The sequence below is a fragment of the Balearica regulorum genome, chromosome 6, assembly GCF_011004875.1.
Source record: "Balearica regulorum gibbericeps isolate bBalReg1 chromosome 6, bBalReg1.pri, whole genome shotgun sequence".
Lineage (NCBI taxonomy): Eukaryota > Metazoa > Chordata > Aves > Gruiformes > Gruidae > Balearica > Balearica regulorum.
In genome coordinates this window covers 24,188,855-24,209,978 of record NC_046189.1, presented here as the reverse complement: position 1 = coordinate 24,209,978, position 21,124 = coordinate 24,188,855, and the positions used below count along the sequence as shown (strand labels likewise).

The 21,124-nt window shown below is 36.3% G+C and overlaps 1 protein-coding gene across 6 annotated transcripts in view; it reads left to right on the top strand.

Annotated features, from left to right (window-relative positions):
* Positions 1-17,563, top strand: part of SLC4A10 (solute carrier family 4 member 10) — a 192,495-nt gene extending 174,932 nt beyond the window's left edge. For 5 of the 6 annotated variants that reach the window (XM_075756822.1, XM_075756817.1, XM_075756819.1 and 2 more), the window contains 8 exons: positions 124-285; positions 3,102-3,353; positions 4,684-4,752; positions 7,008-7,181; positions 7,833-7,955; positions 11,318-11,385; positions 12,685-12,801; positions 17,426-17,563. In XM_075756822.1, coding sequence (XP_075612937.1) covers positions 124-285; positions 3,102-3,353; positions 4,684-4,752; positions 7,008-7,181; positions 7,833-7,955; positions 11,318-11,385; positions 12,685-12,801; positions 17,426-17,492 — 1,032 coding nt within the window. In that variant the 3' untranslated portion in view covers positions 17,493-17,563. Of the gene's footprint in view, positions 1-123; positions 286-3,101; positions 3,354-4,683; positions 4,753-7,007; positions 7,182-7,832; positions 7,956-11,317; positions 11,386-12,684; positions 12,802-16,430; positions 16,457-17,425 lie in introns of all 6 variants that reach the window. The other variant, XM_075756821.1, reaches the window with a different exon arrangement.
* Positions 17,564-21,124: the final 3,561 nt, after the last annotated feature.

The following is a 21,124-nucleotide window of genomic DNA, read 5'->3' as shown; positions in this document are numbered from 1 at the left end:
TCCTACATAGATTGATTTTAAAGGAAATCATATCTTAGTAATGTTTTTGTATGTATTCTTTGAAGTTGAAATGTAAACAATCCTTCGAGTTCTGACTGTACATGCATGACTCTGTTTTTATAGCCCACCAGAGATGATCGTGGCTGGTTTATTACTCCTTTGGGGCCTAATCCTTGGTGGACAGTGATAGCTGCTGTAATTCCAGCCCTGCTTTGTACTATCCTTATCTTTATGGACCAGCAGATCACAGCTGTCATTATCAATAGAAAAGAACATAAACTAAAGGTATTCAGTCAAACAGTTATATTTTCACTTGTCGTTTTCTGCTTCAGGTTATGTAATATACCCTCATCTACTTGAGTATGCTAATTTATTATGTGTTACATAGCACTCCTTTAAATTGTTACGCTTTTTCTCTCTTGGTCTGTGTAGTACCTGAGTTCTGTGTCAGTGATTCGCTGCCTTATAGAAGTCTGTATGAAGGTGATTTCGAACAGAGATTCTGAATCAGGAAAAGTGCTATCCTGTATGCTTTATTAGAAGTATGATACCTGTTCACCTAAAGAAAAAAGTCTGGAAGTTAATAATTTCTTAAAGTATTGTAATATTAATTGCCTCTTCAGATATTGACAGGGTTGTTTTAATGGATTGGATTTTGAAAAACTATTCAGGGGTTATTTTGTATTTTTTTTCCCTCTTCATCCTTCTCTGTGGTTCTACCCATCTTTTTTTTTTTTAATGCCCTTCCTCACTTAAAGAAGGGAGGAGAATAAAACTGAGCTTTAGAGGCACAATGGGTTCTTAAAACAACATAGGACAACTTCCTGCTCTGTTCTCTAACACTTTAGTTGCCTACAGATGGAGAGAGAAAAAGGGACATCACCCCTCTGAAAAACTGTTGGGCAAAATCTAGCAGCAGGTTTCTGTACATGTATATGCAGCGAGCTTAGGCTTTTTTTGACATGCTTTTAATAAGCAGCAATTCAATCCCAAGTTGCTTTAGCAAATGCATTTGCAACCTTCACTTTGCACTGCCTCTTCTTGGATGATTGTGACATTTGATATGTTCTTTTTTTGCCCTCTTTGTCAGCCTGGCTCTTCATGTCAATCCATAGCATTGCATGTGGTTAACTTGACAGATGCAGGAATTTGCTGCCAAGCTTTGGAATGTGTTTTTTCAGCACTGGCATCTGGGAGTCAGATGGTCCTCCTGGCTGCCCCCTTGTCTTGCTGCGTTTTAGTTTTGCTGGGGTCTGGTGTAGCATCACCTGTTGCTATGCTTCCTTTTCTTCCCATATGTCAGGTTCCTCAGATCATGTATGAATGTGAGGAAATGCTCTCGGATTCTGTATGCATTAGCAGATACATTCCTCATAAATGTGTCAGAAGGTAAAAAAAGGTGTCTCTGTTAGGATTTAGAATTAAACTCTTTCTCTGAGTGCATTGTGCGTGTAACTAATATCTGTGTTTGACACATCTCTGAGTTTGTCAAGATGTGTCTTGAGATAAGACTCATAAGCACTTTTGGGGAGTGAGGGAAGGTTGCTAGAGTTGATTCTTTTTGTTTCCTTTACTTTATATGAATTCCCCTTTTTAAATAATGTAAGCAAATAAGATGGCATTTTCATTTCGATATGTGGCTTACATTTTCATAAACCCAGACGCTTCCCATTTTAGAAGTAAAAGTTGTCTTCAGAAAGAAGTGATTTGTTTGCTTCCAACTCGTTTTCCCCTCTTTTTTTATACATCCCATAGCAAATTCTGAATAGTGCACATTTCAGCTTTTGGCAGTCTCTGTAGCAAACCCTTCCAAGTTTAGTTTAGTTACTTTTTTTATGTCAAAAAGCATTTGCATGGGTTTACAGGCAAAATTATGGTTCAACAAATTCACATTGTTTGCATGAACATCACTGTTTCATCAGACCATGACATTGGATTTGTTGCTGTATTGCAAAATTTTGTGGAGATAACTAACTTACCTGATTTTTTAAAGGAAAATAGCTTGAGCACCTGCTTGCAGCTGTGTGGTGGTCCTGGATAGTTAGTAAAACTGAAGAGAAGTATCCCTCTCAGCTATGGTTAACAGATATCTATACAACCAAGCTTGATGCAAATTGTTGGTCATTTTCAAGTGCAGGTTGTATTTGCAAGTTTTAAAATGTGTCTAAGATTTGGCCAAAGAGTTTTATCCACTACTACAAAAGCAAAGCAACGTCCTCCTGTTGATAAATTTACGGTGTATTTGACTACTACATATATGATCCAAACCCAAAGGTTTTGTACTGACTTCTCATATCAATATTTATGACACTACTTTTAACTATTGAATAAGAAAACCAGTAAAACAATACCTGATGATGAATATTATTTTATAGTTTAATTTAATGTTAATTATAATATTAATAATAGTTTAAATATAAACGTAATAAATATAGACTTAATTATGGTTTAATTCATCTTAATTTCTAGCTATCTGTTCTTAGATAAGATGAAAGTACATTAGTGAAAACTTATTACTATCATGTGCTTACCATCTATAAAACCGTTAAAAGGATCAGTGTGTTTTTATGGCACTTTAGAGCATAAACTGACTTTGCAAATGTTAACTTCAGAATTTTTGTGTAGGAAAGAACCAAAATACATATTTTTCTGCCTTCTGTGTAAGGATGGATGGAGCATCTATTAAGATTAGTGTAGTAGAAAAATGGCAGTGCAGCTGGACGTTCTGCTTACTGTTATCCACAGAAGAGATTTAGTTAAAACAGAAAATGTATGTATTTTACATTGTCTTACTAATATCTCTTTTGTAAGCAGGAAAGGTATTTGGTGCCCATTGTAAAGTGGATTTGTGATACGTACACTTAACTCATAACTGGAGTCTAATAACATTAAGCATTTCTTGTGAACTAGTAGGAATTCCCCTTAGATAACCAGTTTGCCATCACCACTGACCCAACCTGGATAACACAGAAGAAAGCTATTTTTTCCTACAAGTTACATATTTTTTAATTGTCTGTTCATTAGGAATGCCTACCGGGAGCGTTCTCCTTAATTCAGATGTCATATTATATCTTCTTGCTGTCATTACTTTTTTTTAACAGAAAGGATGTGGATACCACCTCGACCTGCTCATGGTGGCAGTCATGCTTGGAGTGTGCTCTATTATGGGATTGCCGTGGTTTGTTGCAGCCACTGTCCTCTCTATTTCCCATGTGAATAGCTTAAAACTGGAATCGGAGTGCTCTGCTCCAGGGGAGCAGCCGAAATTTCTTGGAATCCGGGAGCAAAGAGTCACAGGGCTCATGATTTTTATCCTTATGGGCTCATCTGTCTTCTTGACAAGTATTCTGAAGGTAATTTGGGGAAGTAAGGAAAAGCTAAAGAATACTGTGCTGCACTGAACATTACACTGTTGTTACCATATTATTTAATGTGTGCCCTTTGCAGGCACATTACTAACTAGCGTAATCTTATACAATGATAATCTAAAGTGGAATCCCAATTCTGCATAGTACAATGGCTAGGGACATCGAACATTTTTAAAACAAAAACCTTGTTACGAAAATCTGGCCTGACTGAAGTCAAAGGGAATTCTGCCATTGACCTGTAGTATACGAAGATTCACTCTTTGTCTATAGTTTGACCCCATGGCAAATTATCATGAAACAAGTCCTACCAATAAGTACATTTATTTAGAAAATTTAAAAAACATTTTTGGATAATTTAAAAATATTTTCACAGTTGTGAGACAAGTTCTGTGGTTCATTTCTTGGAAATGAACATGAAAATTCACTCATGCTGCATACTCAACACAGCTTACCAGTGTCCTGAAACTGGTGTCTAGTTATATGCCTATATAATACTACTTATATACGTAATAGGTACTGTTTTTAAGAATTATCTAGCCTCTGTGAAATCAGTGAGAGTTTTGCCACTGGTTCCTTAAGACCAGAATTTAGACTTGCATGTTGTCACAGTGAAGGCAATAAGCCTTTAGAACTTGTACTTCCCAATAATGTTTTATTAAGTATATCATAAAATCTTCACTTTGAAAACACACAAAACATGTGTTGCACGGTATATCATAAAATCTTCACTTTGAAAACACACACACGGAACATGTGTTGCATGTATTTAGTATTTTAAAAAGATACTTTTCTATGGAAATATTCCTTTACCCATACACTGTATACTGAGAGCCTGAACATTTAAAATAGTCTCTTACAAAATCATTCCATAAAAGTAATTTACCCATTTTTAAATGCTTGCAGCACAGAACGTTTCTTTTAGCAATATGAAGTATTTTGTGTGTGTCTTGAACATTTTTCTTAGGATTATAGCTTTACTATTCAGATGCTCTCCTGAGCAGTCTTTAAAGTATTTAAGTATGTATTAAACACTTTCATTTTTCACGTAGTTCTGTTAATTTTATTAATAGTGAATAAAGTATATTACAATAACTGGCCATGAAAGGAAAATAAAACTATTGACCCAGATTCTTCTTTTGCTTTATACTCTGAGAAACAGTATTAATTTGTAATTGAGTGACTCTGAATTTACAACTTGTCTGATTAATGCAGGCATATGGCACTTTGAATTTCAACTATTTAGAATGTCTTTCTAGAAGCATTAAAATTGAATGGTATTTAATATGCTTTTCCCTTTCTCTGCTTGTTTGTGCAGTTTATTCCTATGCCAGTACTTTATGGAGTATTTCTTTACATGGGTGCTTCATCTCTAAAGGGAATTCAGGTAAAATGGGTTTATGAAGAGTATATTACTGATGATGCTTTTGATAAAACGTGTATCCTTATTATATTATTCTGTTATCTTTTGAGTATAATCTTAAAGGAATGTTGCCAGTCTTAAATTCTTGAAAGTGACTCACTTAAAAAGGAAAATGGATTATCTCTAAATAGAGTATTCCCTTTAGATAATGTGCCCCAATTTTTCATTTTTTAGGTGGTGATTTTTCTGTTCTCCCTTGTTATCAAGGGAATTTTGGCTAAGCCTAAAAACTGAGTAACAACTATCAGGATCTCTCCCCTCCCTCCCCATTGACTTGCTTGCCTGCTGTCTTTTCAGTACTCTTGATCTTGAACTTTGCCTATATGAAGCTTTTGACTAACTTGCCCTAAAACTAACAGAGGTGAGATTTTGAAGACATTTCCTGTGCAAATAAATGCCCCAGGCCAGGAAGTCCCATGCTACTTAATTTGTGGTCTTGGGACAAAGAGCAAGTCTAGTGGAAGGGCAGCATTCCTGCAGTGCCCTTAAGCAGGAGCCCCTGGTGGAAGCCAGGCACACTCCAGCATTGGGATCAGGGCTGGTAAAGGTATCCTATGTACCATTTCTCCTGCACAACTGCAGCGGTAAATGGCATGGTGTCAAATCTTTTACCCCATCTTACACTCCAATTTTCAAGTGTGCCTTTGTTTGTTATCGAAAGTTGAGGTATTGATACACCTTCCAAGACAACTGAGAAAGAACAATCACGTGATGAAAACATGAATTATACAGTGCAAAAGCTTGTCAAATACAAAGAGCAAAGAAAACGCCTGATTGTTTTTCTTTATATTTAAATTTTTGATTGCGAGTGAAAAATGTCCTTTTTTTACCACGCTATTATTTATGGGCAAAGATGGCAACATCTCTTGTTTTTCGGCTGGTGTTTTCTATTCAGAGACTCTTCTTTTATAACTTTGCCTTGTTCTTATCATTTGAGTTGATATTCTAAGAAGTATAGTTTGGCTTTCACTGAGGTTTAGATAATTTCAACTTAATATGGTTCAGCTGTTTCTCAGAACAAGGGTATGAGAAAGTACACTATTGAGGAGTGTTTTTAAGGCATGCTAAAATCTGGCTATCTTTACTTGGAAAAGTTATAGCATCTCCCTCCTCCAAGCTGGGACAAGGAATTGAGATTTGATAAGATGGTTTTTGTGGGAGGATGTGCTTTTTGCTGTTTCTGTGAAAAAGAAATCTGTTCAAATCTGGCCAAATTATAAGCCTTTAAAAAAATGCAGTTTGCACATACTCACTAAAAATTCCTGAAACTTGAAATTCCTGAAGACTCTGTGAATATAGCATGGATCATCCATGCAGGGAGAAGTGGTGCATCACCATCATCACTGTGCCATAGCAGCTGACACAGAGTCTCAGGTCAGTGTGGAGCCAAATAGGTCTGAAAAACAAGAACCTCTCATATCCATTCCTAACAGCATGGCAGTTGGCTTTCTGGCATTTTTTGGTTTTTTGTTCCTGGTTTTGTCAAGAAAATGCAAAAGAAAACAGCCTGCGATAAAGTGTCTGGTGAAGTAAACTGGGAATTAAAAAAAAATAAAAAATAAAAGACTGAAGAGATCCCTCCATGATCATCTTTTATGTGCTAAAGGAAACAGAGCTCAGTTGTTGAAAACCAAAAGTTTAGAATGTATTAGAAAGGCAGTGTAATAGTGTGTATGCCCAACGGGATCAACCAGCTTCCATTCAGTTTGATTCACAATTGATTCATGTCTTTCAGAGTTCTTGACTTGAAATCTTAGCAGTATAATATAAAAGTAACTATTCTTTTGTGTTTATATTATGCAGTTATGAGCAGGATGTTTCCTGGAGACTATACAGAATGTAATTCAGTGGAATCCAGTATCTTAGCACATCTTGCAATAGAAATACCTAGGGAGACAAATGCATATTTAAAATGGAAAGGAATTTGAGAAGTATGACTAACCAAATAATTAAACTTTACTTAAATAATATGATTCTCATTCTTACTGTGGTGGCTCAACTGGAGAGAAGATGAGTCCTTTACCACCATTGGACTAGTATTGATTCATGGCTCATGATTATAACTGAGGTAGTTCTTTTCTGTGCTCCTGAACTTCTGCACAGTTTTTGCCTTTAGAATAACTAGCCAGATGCTTAGGATACTTAGGCAGCGTGTGAATGTCAGCATAGATGATCCTACAGCTCATTTGGATGCAAACGTTTTAAAATTTCTCTTTCAGCTTTTTGACAGGATAAAGTTATTCTGGATGCCTGCAAAGCATCAGCCAGATTTTATTTATCTGAGGCACGTTCCTCTTAGAAAGGTCCATCTCTTCACTGTAATTCAGCTGAGTTGTCTTGTGCTTCTGTGGATTATAAAGGTTTCAAGAGCTGCCATTGTCTTTCCTATGATGGTATGAAATATTTTTTATTTCCTCTCAAAATCCCTTTTCTTTCCACTTATGGATAATTATTATTGAAGAAAAAATTAATTGTGGGCAGGTAATGATAATATTGCTTTGATTCAATATTGAAGGACAATTTGTACAGTATTAAGTAAGGAAAAATTCTACATATAACCTCTAGTTTGAGTCTAGGTTGCACTCTGTTTATATATGTGGATAGCCCAGCTGTATATTCTCTTAGGGAAAATTCTTCTCTTAAAATAAAAATTACTAAAATTTATCTGATCTTTTTATTTAAGGGGTAGTGCTTAATAATTTTACAGAAAGAACATTGCCTCGTTAAGGAAGATTGTTCATGGCACTGAGGAACTTTACTGATAGTTCTGTGTCCTGCTGGAAATAAAAGAAAAATCTATTCTACTGCTTTAAATGATGCCTCTCTGATTATTTCAGTAATTGAAAATAAAAGACCTCAGTGATTGTTAAATGCTTCAAGCCATACTTCATCTGAACAAAGGAAGACCAGCTGTTGGCCTGTCCAAATTAAAGGATAAAATTCTAGCTGTAAACTGTGGTCACTTTTGAAAGTATTCCTCTACAAGTGTATTTGTCAGTTTTACTTGTTTAATTTCCTAATTCTTTGAATTAATGTCTTTACAGGTCCTAGCTTTGGTATTTGTCCGAAAGCTCATGGATTTCTTTTTTACTAAGCGGGAGCTCAGTTGGTTAGATGATTTGATGCCAGAGAGCAAGAAAAAGAAACTGGAAGATGCCGAGAAAGAGGTCGGTCATGGTTTCAGGTTGTTCTTTTTTCTGTATGTAGCACTTCACTCTTTCAGACATTTAGAGAAAATTCTGTAAATAAGGCATATTCCATGCAACAGGCAGGCTTGTTAACAGTGTCCAAAGTGTAATACTGTCATATTTTACATAAGTCCTTTTAAGGTTACAAATCTAATAGGCTTAGGTGGGGATGTCTGTTAGATATAGATTCTTATGCTGCCATACTATCATATATCATAGTAACTCCTGAGACCTGCTGAGATGATGTGCGGGGATGAACCTGTGTCTGTAGGAAAGCCCTCAGATGTCTGGGGCGCTTCGCTGCATTGGGACTGGTCTCGTCCCTGCTGGAGAAGCTGAGGAGAGCACTGCAGAATTTAAGGGGCATGGCATATCCCAGCTACATCTGAGCCATACGTGGGTCACACGCCATCACCCTGTGCCCTTTCCGCTTAGCAGTGTCATAACCCTGTGCAGCATCCCTATTACACTTGGCCAGTATTTTCCTTCTGCTACTGCAGAAACAATTTACTTCCACTTTCTAATGAAAAAGTCAGTGACGCTGCTTACCCCTGTTAACCAAATCTCAGACTTTCACTTACAGCCTGTCGCACTACCACCCAGTTGACTGTTTCAGATCTGGACTCCTCATCTCCTTTCAAAGAATATGCCTTTTGTCTCCTTTCAAAGAATATACATTTCAGATCATTTCTTATAAACGTGATACAGAACAGATTCTTATACATTTCCATTCAGAATGTTCCTGTATTTTGACAGTGACACACTGATCTTTCTGAGTGTAGATCTCTAACCAGTTTTTCATCTGTTTGATAGCGTTTTCATCTAGCTGCTGCTTCATGAATTGCCTGTTTGAATATCATATATACCTGTGGGAATATAGAGTAACTTTATGTGTAAGGGACGAAGACCTCTGTCCCTGGTATCAGCCACCTGATCAATGCCAACCGTTAGGGAACATCAGTACTGGGCCCAAATAAATGAGGGACAAGTCTCAATGGAGAAGTACTAACTGCAGGAGCAGTTGGTGCCAGGTTATTTTAAATGGGAGTCGTGTGTCCCATGCCAGCACTTTTGATTAGCAGCATGGTGTGAGGCTGTGGTGGCAGCGAGAGGTGAAGGTGCAGACGATGCCATGTGGTTGTGGCAGATTGTGGTCACTTCTGGCAGGAGTGCTCTGGGGACAGTCGTGCATATGACCTCTAAGATGCCCTGAAGTCCTCTGCCAAAGCCTGGGACCTGTGAGACATAGCCTTTTGGTGGTACAAGGATACTGTAAAAACTAGACAATTGGAATGGATAAATCAGCAATTTATCCCTAGGGATGCTCTGAGATGTGATCTGAGACCAGTGAAATAGTGTGTGTAAGGATTCCCATTGGTAAGTCTATTTCAGAAATAGGACATGAGCTAATAATTTGCACATGTAACTATGAAAACTAGATTTCTCTGCCTTTAGGATTCTTCTGTGACCTTTGACAACTCACTGCCTCATTTGTAACCTGGAGAACTAGAACTTTGCTTTCTTTGACATATTCAACATACTTTCATAGAATATGTTTTGGGGAAAAAGTTTTACCTAGGTGATAAACATCATGATGATGATTTATTATTTAGTATGTGCCTGCAAAACTACCAGGCTGAGAATAAAATACATGAGTCATTTTTTTCCCCCTTGAATCGAAGCAGACCAGAGCGTTGTTTCACTACAGTATCTGTTGTCACCACAATTCAGAGCAACCAAAAGTAACCAGGGTAGCTCTTTGCTTGTGGGTCTGGTTATTGGAAAGAATGCCTTGTTATCCTTATGTTTTCGTTGTATGTCACTTTCCTTCCCATGCTTGATAGAATGGCATCAGAAAACAAAACTGGGAAAATCTACTGGTGTTACTTTATTTCATTCACTGTCTATTTTGAGAGGTTATTTTTACATATTTTGGCATTTCTAAATATTTGGAGCTATTATTAAAACTGTTCAACTGTCAAAAACTTATGAAGCTGTGAAGCCTGGAAATGACAAAATTAACTAGTAATAAAACTTCTGACATGTAGCCTAAGGAATTAATTGGAGAGTTGCTATCACACGGCTTTTAAAAATAGAAGTATTCTACCCACAAGAATATTCAGAAATATAGTTGACAAGATCTGAAACTTATTTGATTGGATCCTAATTTCATCACTTTAGTTGTTTTTATATTTTTAGGCCATGTCTTTCCAAGGCTTTGTACATTTATAGTGGATATTATATATGCCTTCTTCTCACAGACCTCCATTGGAAGCCACTTGATGTTAATCAATTAAGTCTCTCTGAGACAGGAATGAACAAAGTGACTTCTCCCATTTGGAGAAAAAAATATTTTGACTTTTAAAATAGTTGTAATAGTAAAACATAGAAGAAACAAATTTCTGTGCAGAGAGGACTTGAATTCTGAAATTGTACTGGCTCTTGCAGCTAATACCAACTTGTCAGTGTGTATGATGCATGTGGGGTTTTGGGTGATCTGCCAGAAAACGGTAAGCTTCTCTTTTTGGGAGAGCCAACTCACACTTTCAAACGGGCACCAGGATAAACTGTTAAAAAGCCATCTAACAAAGGGAATAAAGACATGGAGGTCTCTGGGTGTCTGTTATGCTCACACACACGCAGCACAGCAGTTTAGGGTAGGATTTATGGTTACGTTCATGTGAAGGCACGTTAACCTCCTGGCTCTATCAGTCTTGAGAATCATCCTGTGGAGCCTTGAGCTGACGTCTAACAGATACTTGTTTTCCTTTGTTCTTGCAGGCAGGATATGGTGCTTGAGGGGTGGTTTTTTGTTCTCCCCTCCCCCTAAGATAGATTTTCTGAATTTGTAAATATTTGACAAAAAGATTTTTGGTAGATATGTATCCTAGTTCACTTCCTATTACTCACAAAAGTTTCTTCCCTGTTCAAGTGAAAATTAATTTTGGTGTCTTGTTTCACTACCTTTCACTGCAATAAAACTGTTTCAGTCTGCATGTGCAGACTTAAATTTGGCTTCCTGATTTTTGCATATTAACATTGCAATGTATATATCCTGTTACATGTCATATTTAAAATTCACCATACAGTTGCTCACTCAGTGTTACTAATTTTTCTTTATTGTTACGTGTCTCCTCTGTTTGGCATTGAAAAATAACATGAAGATACATCTTTTAAAATAGAGGATTTTAAATGTCAAATATTTAAATCAAGAGAGTTCAGAAGTATCTTACTTTAAGAACTTCAAATAAATACTTACAGGGGAAAAAGGATTAAAGTATATAAATTTCACTTTTCACACCATTGTATCCTGTCTCAATGTCTAAATTCCTTCCTTCTAGGAAGAGCAAAGTATGTTAGCAATGGAAGAGGAAGGGACTGTGCAGTTACCACTAGAAGGACATTACAGGTAAAATATACCTTTCCTCTTTTAGGTGAGTTACAATTAAACAAATAAAATAAACATGACACAATATTTATTCTTAATGCTTACTGAATGTCAGGAGGATGTTTGGTAGTACAGACTAGTAAACTGGACCATATACTGCAGCATTTAACAAGCTCAGCCCTTTTCTAGTCTCTTTCCTCATGGTCTCTCAGTCCCTAGGAAAAGGCCACATTAGCTGAAGTTTTCCCTTGGGCATGACTGCAGGGTCAGGCTGTTCATAATGAACCTTGGCTTCTGACATGCATGGTGTGAAAGGAAGATGTAGAGCAGGTCAAACCCTTCATCCTGATGCCAGCAGGAAGCCAGGAATGGTTTTGAACACACCCCAGAAAAACTCGGTTCTTACAGTATTACATCTTAAAACATTCTAATTAAGATTCCATCTATGTGAGATAGTAAGTGAATCAAGAGCTGTCCAAGGTAGAGAAGGCGTAATGCAGGCTTGACACAACTGAAAAAGCACGAAAACCTATGTTATAGGTAGCAATAATACATGTGGCTAGCCCATAAGGACTCTCATTTACAGTTTTCAGAAAGTTAGTTCTTAATAAAAATTTGAAATATCTGCTGATAGTATCCTCTACATTAATGCTGAGTACATAGGAACGCCATCTCAGAGCGGCCTCCTCTTCTATTTTCACACGCAGTTACCCTCGTGTCTCCTAAGGCAAATAACTGTCTCTCTGAAAAATCCCAACCTATTTCTTATTTTTGATTCCACACTTCTAATAGTCTATTTTTTTCTTCTTTTGTCCATACCTTTTTGTTCTATTTTATATTAGCGATGCTTAGCTTAAAAATAAATAAATCTTTGACTTTGTCAAGGTTTTTGATTGCTTTCAAAATTGTTTTAAAAGCAGGTAGAGTTTCAGAGAATAAGTACTTTAAGAACTATTAGGAGTTCTTAGGATTCTTGTTTAATCCAACTATGCCACTGGCATGCTGTGAGATCTTGCAGCAGTATTTAATTTCACAGTTCCTCATTTTTCTGTGTTAGTTGGAAGTGAAAGGATATATTTTATTGATACTACTGTGGTTAACTGCTATTGGAGGAGGAAAATACTAAAAAAATGCTAAGATGTTTTAAGAGAATACTGAAGTCATTGTTCAGGACTTTTGAAGTTTAACATAATTTTGTAACTTACATTGCACTTACTTATTGTCATCACTGTCAGTTTTCAAGGAGTTTTGTAGAGTTAATAAGTTACAAAGACTGACTGCTTATTGGTTTATTGTGTATTTACTTTTACTCTTGCCTAGAGATGACCCATCTGTGATAAACATTTCTGATGAAATGGCAAAAACTGCTGTGTGGAAGACACTGTTGATATCCTCAGAGAATGCAAAAGATAAGGAGTCAAGCTTTCCTTCTAAAAGGTTTTAATTTTTTTTACTGCATATTATACTTTACATATAGATGTCAAACCAATATTAGGATATTTTGTTAGGGATTAGAAAAATTTCTAGCATCTTGCAGTTTTATTTCTTGAGGTTTCCTTTTATTTATGCCCAGTCATCATATTCTGAGCTCAAAACACAAATTCACTATATATATTTATTTAAAAAAAAATCACAAATATTTGCATGTTACTTAGTTATGCTAGAGTGGAAAATGAAGTTGAGCATGCCTGATGCTTGTGTAATGAACCACCAACCTACACCTGGATATTGCACAACAGCTGTTGTGTTTGTTCAGCTTGCTTTTATTCTTTCCTATTGAAAAAAGAAGTGGTCATCACTGCTCTGGAAATATCTATATGAAGAGCCCAGTACTCTGACTGTGATCTACTAGTATTTGGAGTGAATATAATTTTAAGATTGCATTACTTATTTTTCTGCCTACTTCACGTACACTCAAAACAATTAAATACTTTTAAATTTTAGGCCAGACAAATGTAAAATGAAGCAACGATGTTTTATCTGTGCTACAGAGTTATTATGGGAATAAGAAAATATTAAATACAAGCACGCTGTGATTGTAAGAGAGATTTTCCTCTGTTTCCACAAATTTAACTATTTTATACTTAATTGTTTCATACCACATTTTTGTCATAAGCACCCTTTCCTAATCACTCTAGAAGCTGAGTCCCCAAAGGTAAGACCCTGGCCCCTACCTTTTCCTTGACTGTATCTTCCAATTCAAAGTTGTGCCACCTAGGAACCCCAATGACTTGATGTTGTGTAATTTTTGGGGAGACAGAATGAAAGAAAATTACAAATAGGAATGTAAAATGTCTTCATCGAAGTCCTGAATATTAAAATTCCAAAACGCTTGTGTATTAAAAAAAGATGTAATGTATTTAAATGTTAAATTGAATTTATTCCTAGATTTTTTTCATGCTTTGACTTTTTTTAAAAATATAAAATTATATTCTGCCCATTTCTAAATCTAGTTTTCAAAACAAGCTCCATGTTTGAAACAGCTGGTCATTGTCTTATGGTGAAAAGATGCAGTAGGATAAAAAATTTTGTAGTGAAATACATTTTTTAATTTTGTCACCCCAAAATGGCATGCTGCCTTTCAGTGTTGTACCTTTCCCTAAACAGCATAAACAAGATGAACAGCTGATGACCAGTGAATCTTCATTTCAAACACCCATGGTGCAGCCCACTAAAGCGATCATTTCAGTGCTATTTCACTGACAGTCAAAATAGCAGTGTAGTTCTGATTTGCCTTCCACCCTACACATCGGCTGATTCTGTCACAGTGAAATTGGCATGGTGCCTGGGGGAAGGATGACCAGGAGGGTTTTCTCACCTTACGTGCCTCTGGTGGCCAGGCTGTGAAAGCCTGGAGAAAGAGAAAGAACTGATGTGGCACATTCACAGCCATGGGGTATGCAGTAGTTGTGAGTTTTCTGGTGGCTGTTGCTTTCTTTGTTGGTATGATAGTTTATGTAAACATGTGCTGCTTTTACCTGAAATTTTCAAAGATCGTTTTGTTTGAGCAAAGAGCATCCACATAGACTGTGGCTCAGACAGCAATGGTAAAAGATGATTTGGCCTTTTCACTGCAGTAAAACAGAAACGCTAATGAGCTCCTTTTCAATCTGTTCTTGTATCTTTGCTCATGAAAACAAAGAGGTGAAAAGGAACTGAGACATCCCAAGTTTTATGGGTTTAGGCATGAGTGTCCTGTTGTAAAGGAACAGCCTCTTAAAGACTTTGAAACGTGCTTTTTCATGTGCCCTAGCTTGTCTTAGATTCCCAGACAGAAGTAGATTCAAAGAACTTTAAACCTCGAAGGCTTGCTTTCTGATCAGCAAAACCATAGACAACATTAATCTTAAATCATATTAGAGACAGAACTAAAGACACATTATATTCCTAAATACATCTATCATTATATGAAGATATAATTCAATCCTAGGTAAGTACTGAGAAAAAGCAAGCTTGGAATGGTAGCAATTGTAAGGATAATTTTTGCAAATGATCAAGATCACCAGTATTACATTACACAGTTCCCTTCAGTGAAAGGTATCTTACCATAGGGGAAAGAAATCATGCTGTTTTGAAATTAATTTTACTGATGCCTTTTGAAGTTCAATTACAGAAGTGTTTAGTACTCCTTTTCCTGTTGTCAGGTCTACTTTCTTATACTAATATCCAAAAATATTATTAAATGGGGGATAAATGACAATACTGTACTATGATTCCATGTAATGCCTTTTACATAAGGCATTGATCAGTTAGCAACATAGGGTGATTTCTGGAATACATAAGATCTGGAAGATCTTCATACTAATTAAATACTAAATAGACTTGGCCAACGAAAGACTGGCCAACAATAAACCATGATGATCTCCAAAGAGAGATTTTAGGCAGGAAGGGTTTATAGAAACAACTTCTCAGCCTGATGTATGGATAGTATCTACAATAATCTCTGTTCTGCCTCTGGCTCTGTGTGGTGTAGTGTGTGACAGTTCTTATGTCCCAGACTCATAACAGTATTTAAGTGTCTGAAGAGGGGACTTAAATGAGATTTACTTAGTCAACTGTTGCCTAACCATATAGGCGCCCGACCTTTACAATTTTCCAACCTTAATTTTTCATTAATTAAAGTCCTAGGGACCTAAAGGTCTGCTTTGAGCCTGTCTTGGTAGACTTGAACACCAAGGCACCTATCTGAGCCCTCTTTGGTACATGTAATTGAATATTCCTCTGTCTTTGCTTATAATATTAAGCCCTTCAGATAGATAGGAATTTCAAAACTTAGGCAGAAGATCTGACCACAAACAGAAGGTAGTCCTAGCTGGTCTTTTAAACTATTGGAGAAAGAGGCACCTATTACTTTGTAGATTATATGAGTTCCCATCTCTGCCTGAAGATATGCAAACCCCACATCCCTAACCTTCCTTCTCAGGCTGGTTAGACTACTCCCTTGGTAGGGAGGAAGAGAGCTCCAAGTCCCTTACAGATCCACCAGTTATGTGTTTTACTGGTAAAAGACTGGAATTGTCCTTCCCCCCCCCCCCCCCCCAAATTTCTCAAGGCATTAAGGCCCACATCTGCAGGAGATGCTCAGAGATGTGAATCCTAAATAGAAGGAAGACTTTCCTCTATCACAGAGGCACCTAAAACGTGGAAATATTATAGACTGTAAGGCACACAACACATCCTCAGTGTTTGCTTTTACTAAGCACAGGTAACTCTGCCTGCTGTACTGCTGCACTTTAAATTCACCCCCCAGGAATTTGTTTGCATACCCTTTGTGTGCAGAAAGTGTAACATACCCAATTCTATCACTGTTCTCCAGAAGGTGACAGATTTGGCAGTTGAAGTGGCAGAAGTTGGTATTCTTTAGCTATTTCCATTAACACCTCTGGAAGCTGCCATAGGCATAGAAGTAAGCTTTGGCTGAACTGAATTGCATCCTTAAAGCAATTTTTATGTGAAGAAAAATGTCAGATGATTGTAAAATTGTGCATGAATCGCCTTAAGAATTTGAGAATTGATCTTGCTTTTTTAAGCCTTGTGTAACTTGGCCTATTTCTCATTCATTCTAGTTAAGGAATTATTCCCATGAAACCTGGTAGGTTATGTGCTTGATACAGGTTTGTTCTCAGAACCATCTTTTTTTTTTTAAATACCCTGCCACTCTTTGTTGAAGGCTTGATATGCCTGTGTTGTGGAAGCCTCTCTGCATTTTTGTGGTGTGATTGAAACTCACTGCAAGAACATGACTTTTTATTTATTTATGCTGTTGTAAATTAGGACCCTCTTCACCAAAAAAAACACCCCCAAAAAATAGCCATCTGCTTTGCACATACATTGTTTTCTGTAGTCAAATCAACAGTGTTTTAACTGGGGAAAAAAGCTTAATGTAAATACGAACTCTGCTTCAGAGTTCTTAGTGACACAGCTTTTGTGTGGTCTTTCTTTTTTTTCATGATCTTTTTTTAAAAAAACCAGACACCTATTTCTTTATAATGTATACAAGAGGAAGTATGTATTAAGCTCAAAATGGGGAATATAACCACTCCACCACCCCCCCAGCCTTCTCCTGCTCTCCCCAATCAAGACTGAAAGCCAAGTATTACAGTTGGGAATTGGCTTGCACTGCTCTAGTTCAGATATATTCCTTCTAAATGTACATTGAGCAACAAGACATTTTAAAGACAAGAAATACTTATTGTGACCTCTTGTTTGTGCCATTTAAGAAAATGCTGGTATTGTCTGAGAACTGTACCATTACCATTATTGAATCATTTAACAGTTGTATTTGCCAAAAAAAAAAAAAAAGAAAAAGAAAAAAAGTGGCTATCTTTGCTTGCATGCTGGCTGACATGTCTCTCTGTACACCTTAAGTTCTCTACCTATCTCTCTCATCACTAAAATGCTGGCTCATGTCTTCTGCACCATTTAGCACAGAAACTTGCACTTGCTTCCCAGTTTGTGCTATGCAGCATGAAAAATTTAAGTGCAATGTTGGTTTTCAGGTAGATCATTAATATATATGATAGTGCTGCTGTAACTCTTTTTTTGCCCCTTCTTTTCCTAGTGCTGAAATCAGAAGAGAGAAGAAAGCTGACTCAGGGAAAGGTGTTGACCGGGAGACTTGTCTATGACTCGTTCTTCAATTAATTTTTTACAAACAAATGAAAGGAGTGCCACAACCACTAAATATAAATGATTTGACCTTTTAACTTTTGTCTTTCATCTCAAACTAGCACAGGTAATGTAGTGCAATATTTGTCTCATTTCACCTTGTCTAAATGTCTACATTGTCTAGTATCTGTGTAAAGGTCTGCAGTAGCCAATGCAAAAAAACCTTCCTGTTCTTTGCTGATATAGGCCATTTATCAGTATTCATATAATAAATTCAACAAGCAAAGTTTCTTTCAAATTCAACTTTCCTGTTAATAGGTTTGTACTGTATTTTGCTACTTTTTCTGTGTGAGAATATTTAATAATCTTCATTCAAGATGAACTTGAAAACACTTGTTCCACCTTTTTTATTTTATTTTTATTTTTTTTTAAAATCACCTAACTTGAGTAAATGATTTCAGGATACCCAAACTGACAAGCAAACATTAAAGAAGTTTTTAAACTAACAACTGATCTGACCCTGTGGACAAACTAACAAGGATAATCCTTTCCTCCTCAAGCTGTCCTTTCGAAGTCATGGATTACTCTTGCAATGAGGATTGCAGGGTCAGATTCGGTATTTGTGAAGTTTTCCTTGATTTAATACAGTGTATTTAATATTCAAATTTCTATGTAACTGGAACATAGTCATATATATATATATAAAAAAGATATATATTTAAAATATCTATTAAAACATTCTGTCACCTTAGTTGAAAAACACCACCACATCCTTTGATGTGAGACATGGGTACAGTATTAAAATTAAAATGCAGTCTGTGATTACCATATCTTATCTTGTATTGTATGAATGTTGCCATGATAGGTCGAACAACTGCATTACGTCATTAATCAATCCATTGTAATAGGAAAATTTTGTAGATACAAACTATACCCCACATGCAGTTATATCACATGCCCAATGATTTTTCTCTTTATTGCCTAAAATACAGCCACATAAAGGGCATATTTATATTGTCCTCTATTAACAACGCTAAACCTTTTAATTTCAGAGATTAATAGTGTGTACTATTTAAATGGGTGTCTTGCTGTTGGTTTTGTTACAGCTCTTCACTATACCATCAAGCATGTATTGATTAAAAGATAAAAAACAACACTGCAAAGTACAATGTGGCTTTAAAGCCATTACAAAGGTATTTTTCATAATGGATTTTGTTACTGCCTGATCCTTCAAGCTGTTCTGTTGTGTAAAACAAGGACTGCGAGATTAGGTATTGAATTAATAGCGATGTGGAGCAAAAGTTACATTGCGTTACTTGGAATTCACTGATTTTTAAATTTTTTTAAGATAAATTTTTAAATTATTAAATTAAAGCTCTCTCTCATTATTACATTATTACTTTGAATCCTACTAATAAGAATTACAGTCTTGTAATCTTTATAACTACTCGGCTACAGGGCTCTAACATTCCCCAGCTTTCCAAAATACAATCATCTTTCCATAGACCTCATATGAACAACTTTTCATATCCAGCACATTGAAGGTATTCCTGCTACTGTTTTTGTGCGTGTGAGTGTGTATGTTTTACTACTTTAGCCATAAATGATAATTGTATTTTGCTGCAAACTAATAGGGTCACTGTTCCGTTATCAGAGCCCATTAAAGGACATTTTTAATGGAGGAAAAAAATAATCTAATGGACACAAGGATTTACATTTAATTCAATGTTTGCATTTGTAAATTTAGGAAAAAAAATGCTGATGCATTAAGGTTAAATGCTTTGTTTTGTGTACTTGATAATAAATTGTAAGATTCCAGTTGTTTTAAGGTTAGTATAGAAGTTCAATACTGGTTTGTCCCGAAAGCAGCCTGATGGTGTTTTAATATGTTGCTGACTTTGTTACAGATAATGTCTACAATCAAAATGTGGTAGTTTCACTTGACCAACTCTTAGAATATTAAGAAATCAGTGTATTCAATGGCATTCTGTATTTCTGTTCAGTATTTCAGAGTGGTTTTATTTCAAAACAGTCACTCTATTCTTGTGTGAATTTAAATGCTATTCCAATGTTAATCTTAACATTCTGAAATCACACACAATATAAAGCAAATGTAGTGCTGTATTTACTTTTAATTTCATATTCCTGGTCAAAATTACTCAATTTCTTGGATGTAATTTATTACAAAAGTTTATGTGTACATGTGAATAGACTGTTGTGTTTTTCACAATTAAGAAATGTTATGTGAAAATAAATATTTATCCTAACTAATTTTCAATTTTATTTTTACACTGTAAACCCCAGAACAAGTATACAATATGGTACAGTATTTTTAGATGTCTACCTGACACTTAATTATGCTTCACACCCAGTGAAGCTCAGTCCTGCTCCATTTCCAAGTGGAATGTCATTGACAGGTGCCACGCTGGCAGTGCTGGCTTGCTGCGTGTAGTTGATGGCGGTGTACTTGGTCTGACTCTTAAGAATAAGTAAGCACGTCATCAGGGATGGCACATAACTGACCTGCTCCAGGAAGGGAATGGGGATTAAATTCCGATTTACTAGTTAGTTACAAGTTGGTTCCCCATGCTCCTGCAAGAGATGATGTGCACCAGGCAGCAGCAGTTGGGTCTTTTTTACAGATCAATAGGTAAGGTCATACAATTTATAATCCCTCAATGCTACAATAGTTGAAGTGTCTAATAGTTGAACAGCAGCTTAGACTACTGCCTATTGTGGGAGCTTCGCTAGTCTCAGGGCCCTAAATTTCTGCTACTGAAAAACTTTTAGGCCTTAAAGGCTGGTACTACTGCCAAACTCCAATACTTGTATTGACTCCATCTTATTAAATCCCTTTGAGCTGCTTCACTGATTTTTAAAATAAAAGCAATAAAACTATTTTTTTGTTTTAAAAGTTGCATCATGCTCTATTAGCAGCATATCTTAGAAGTTGCTTTCCAGACAAAGAAATACAAGATAATTAGCATTGTACTTTGTTATGCCTCACAGATAAGACAGTTAAGACAATGCATTGAGTGTATAGAACAGTTTCCCAGTGAGAGGTCAAAGAACTGCATCTTTACTTCATGTAAGACTTACCCAGACCACAGAATGTTAGATTTTTTTTAAAAGTGTTGGGGTTTTTTTTTTTTAATGCATTAGTGTAATCACAGAACTGCATTATTTACATTAACTAGGCTCTCATATTTATTAGGTTTTGGATTATAGAAATACCTTTTTTTGTCTATATGCCATTCCCATTGTTTGCCCCTTGCACACACAAGCCATCCAGTCGTTCATAACGACCATCTTTTTATAGCCTATCTGCATTGCTGTGACCTGCCTTTATACTTCACTCAAAAGAATCCAAGCTGTGGATACGATATCCTCTTGGAGACAACTGACAGTCTGCATCCTATAGCACTTTAACAGTGGTGCCAGTCAACATTAGAACCACTAAAAAAAAAAATCGAGCCCAAGATTATATCTGTTCCCCTAAAAATTTATTTTGTAAGTCAAGGAGGTTTTGGTTTGTTTGTGAAACCAAAACCTTACTTTCTACCTCAGGCCCCATCTCATTCAAGGCCAAGCTGCGCAAACTGTCTTGACATTCTCCCCCATCTCCTCCTGCTTTATCTGTCTGTGTGAGTAC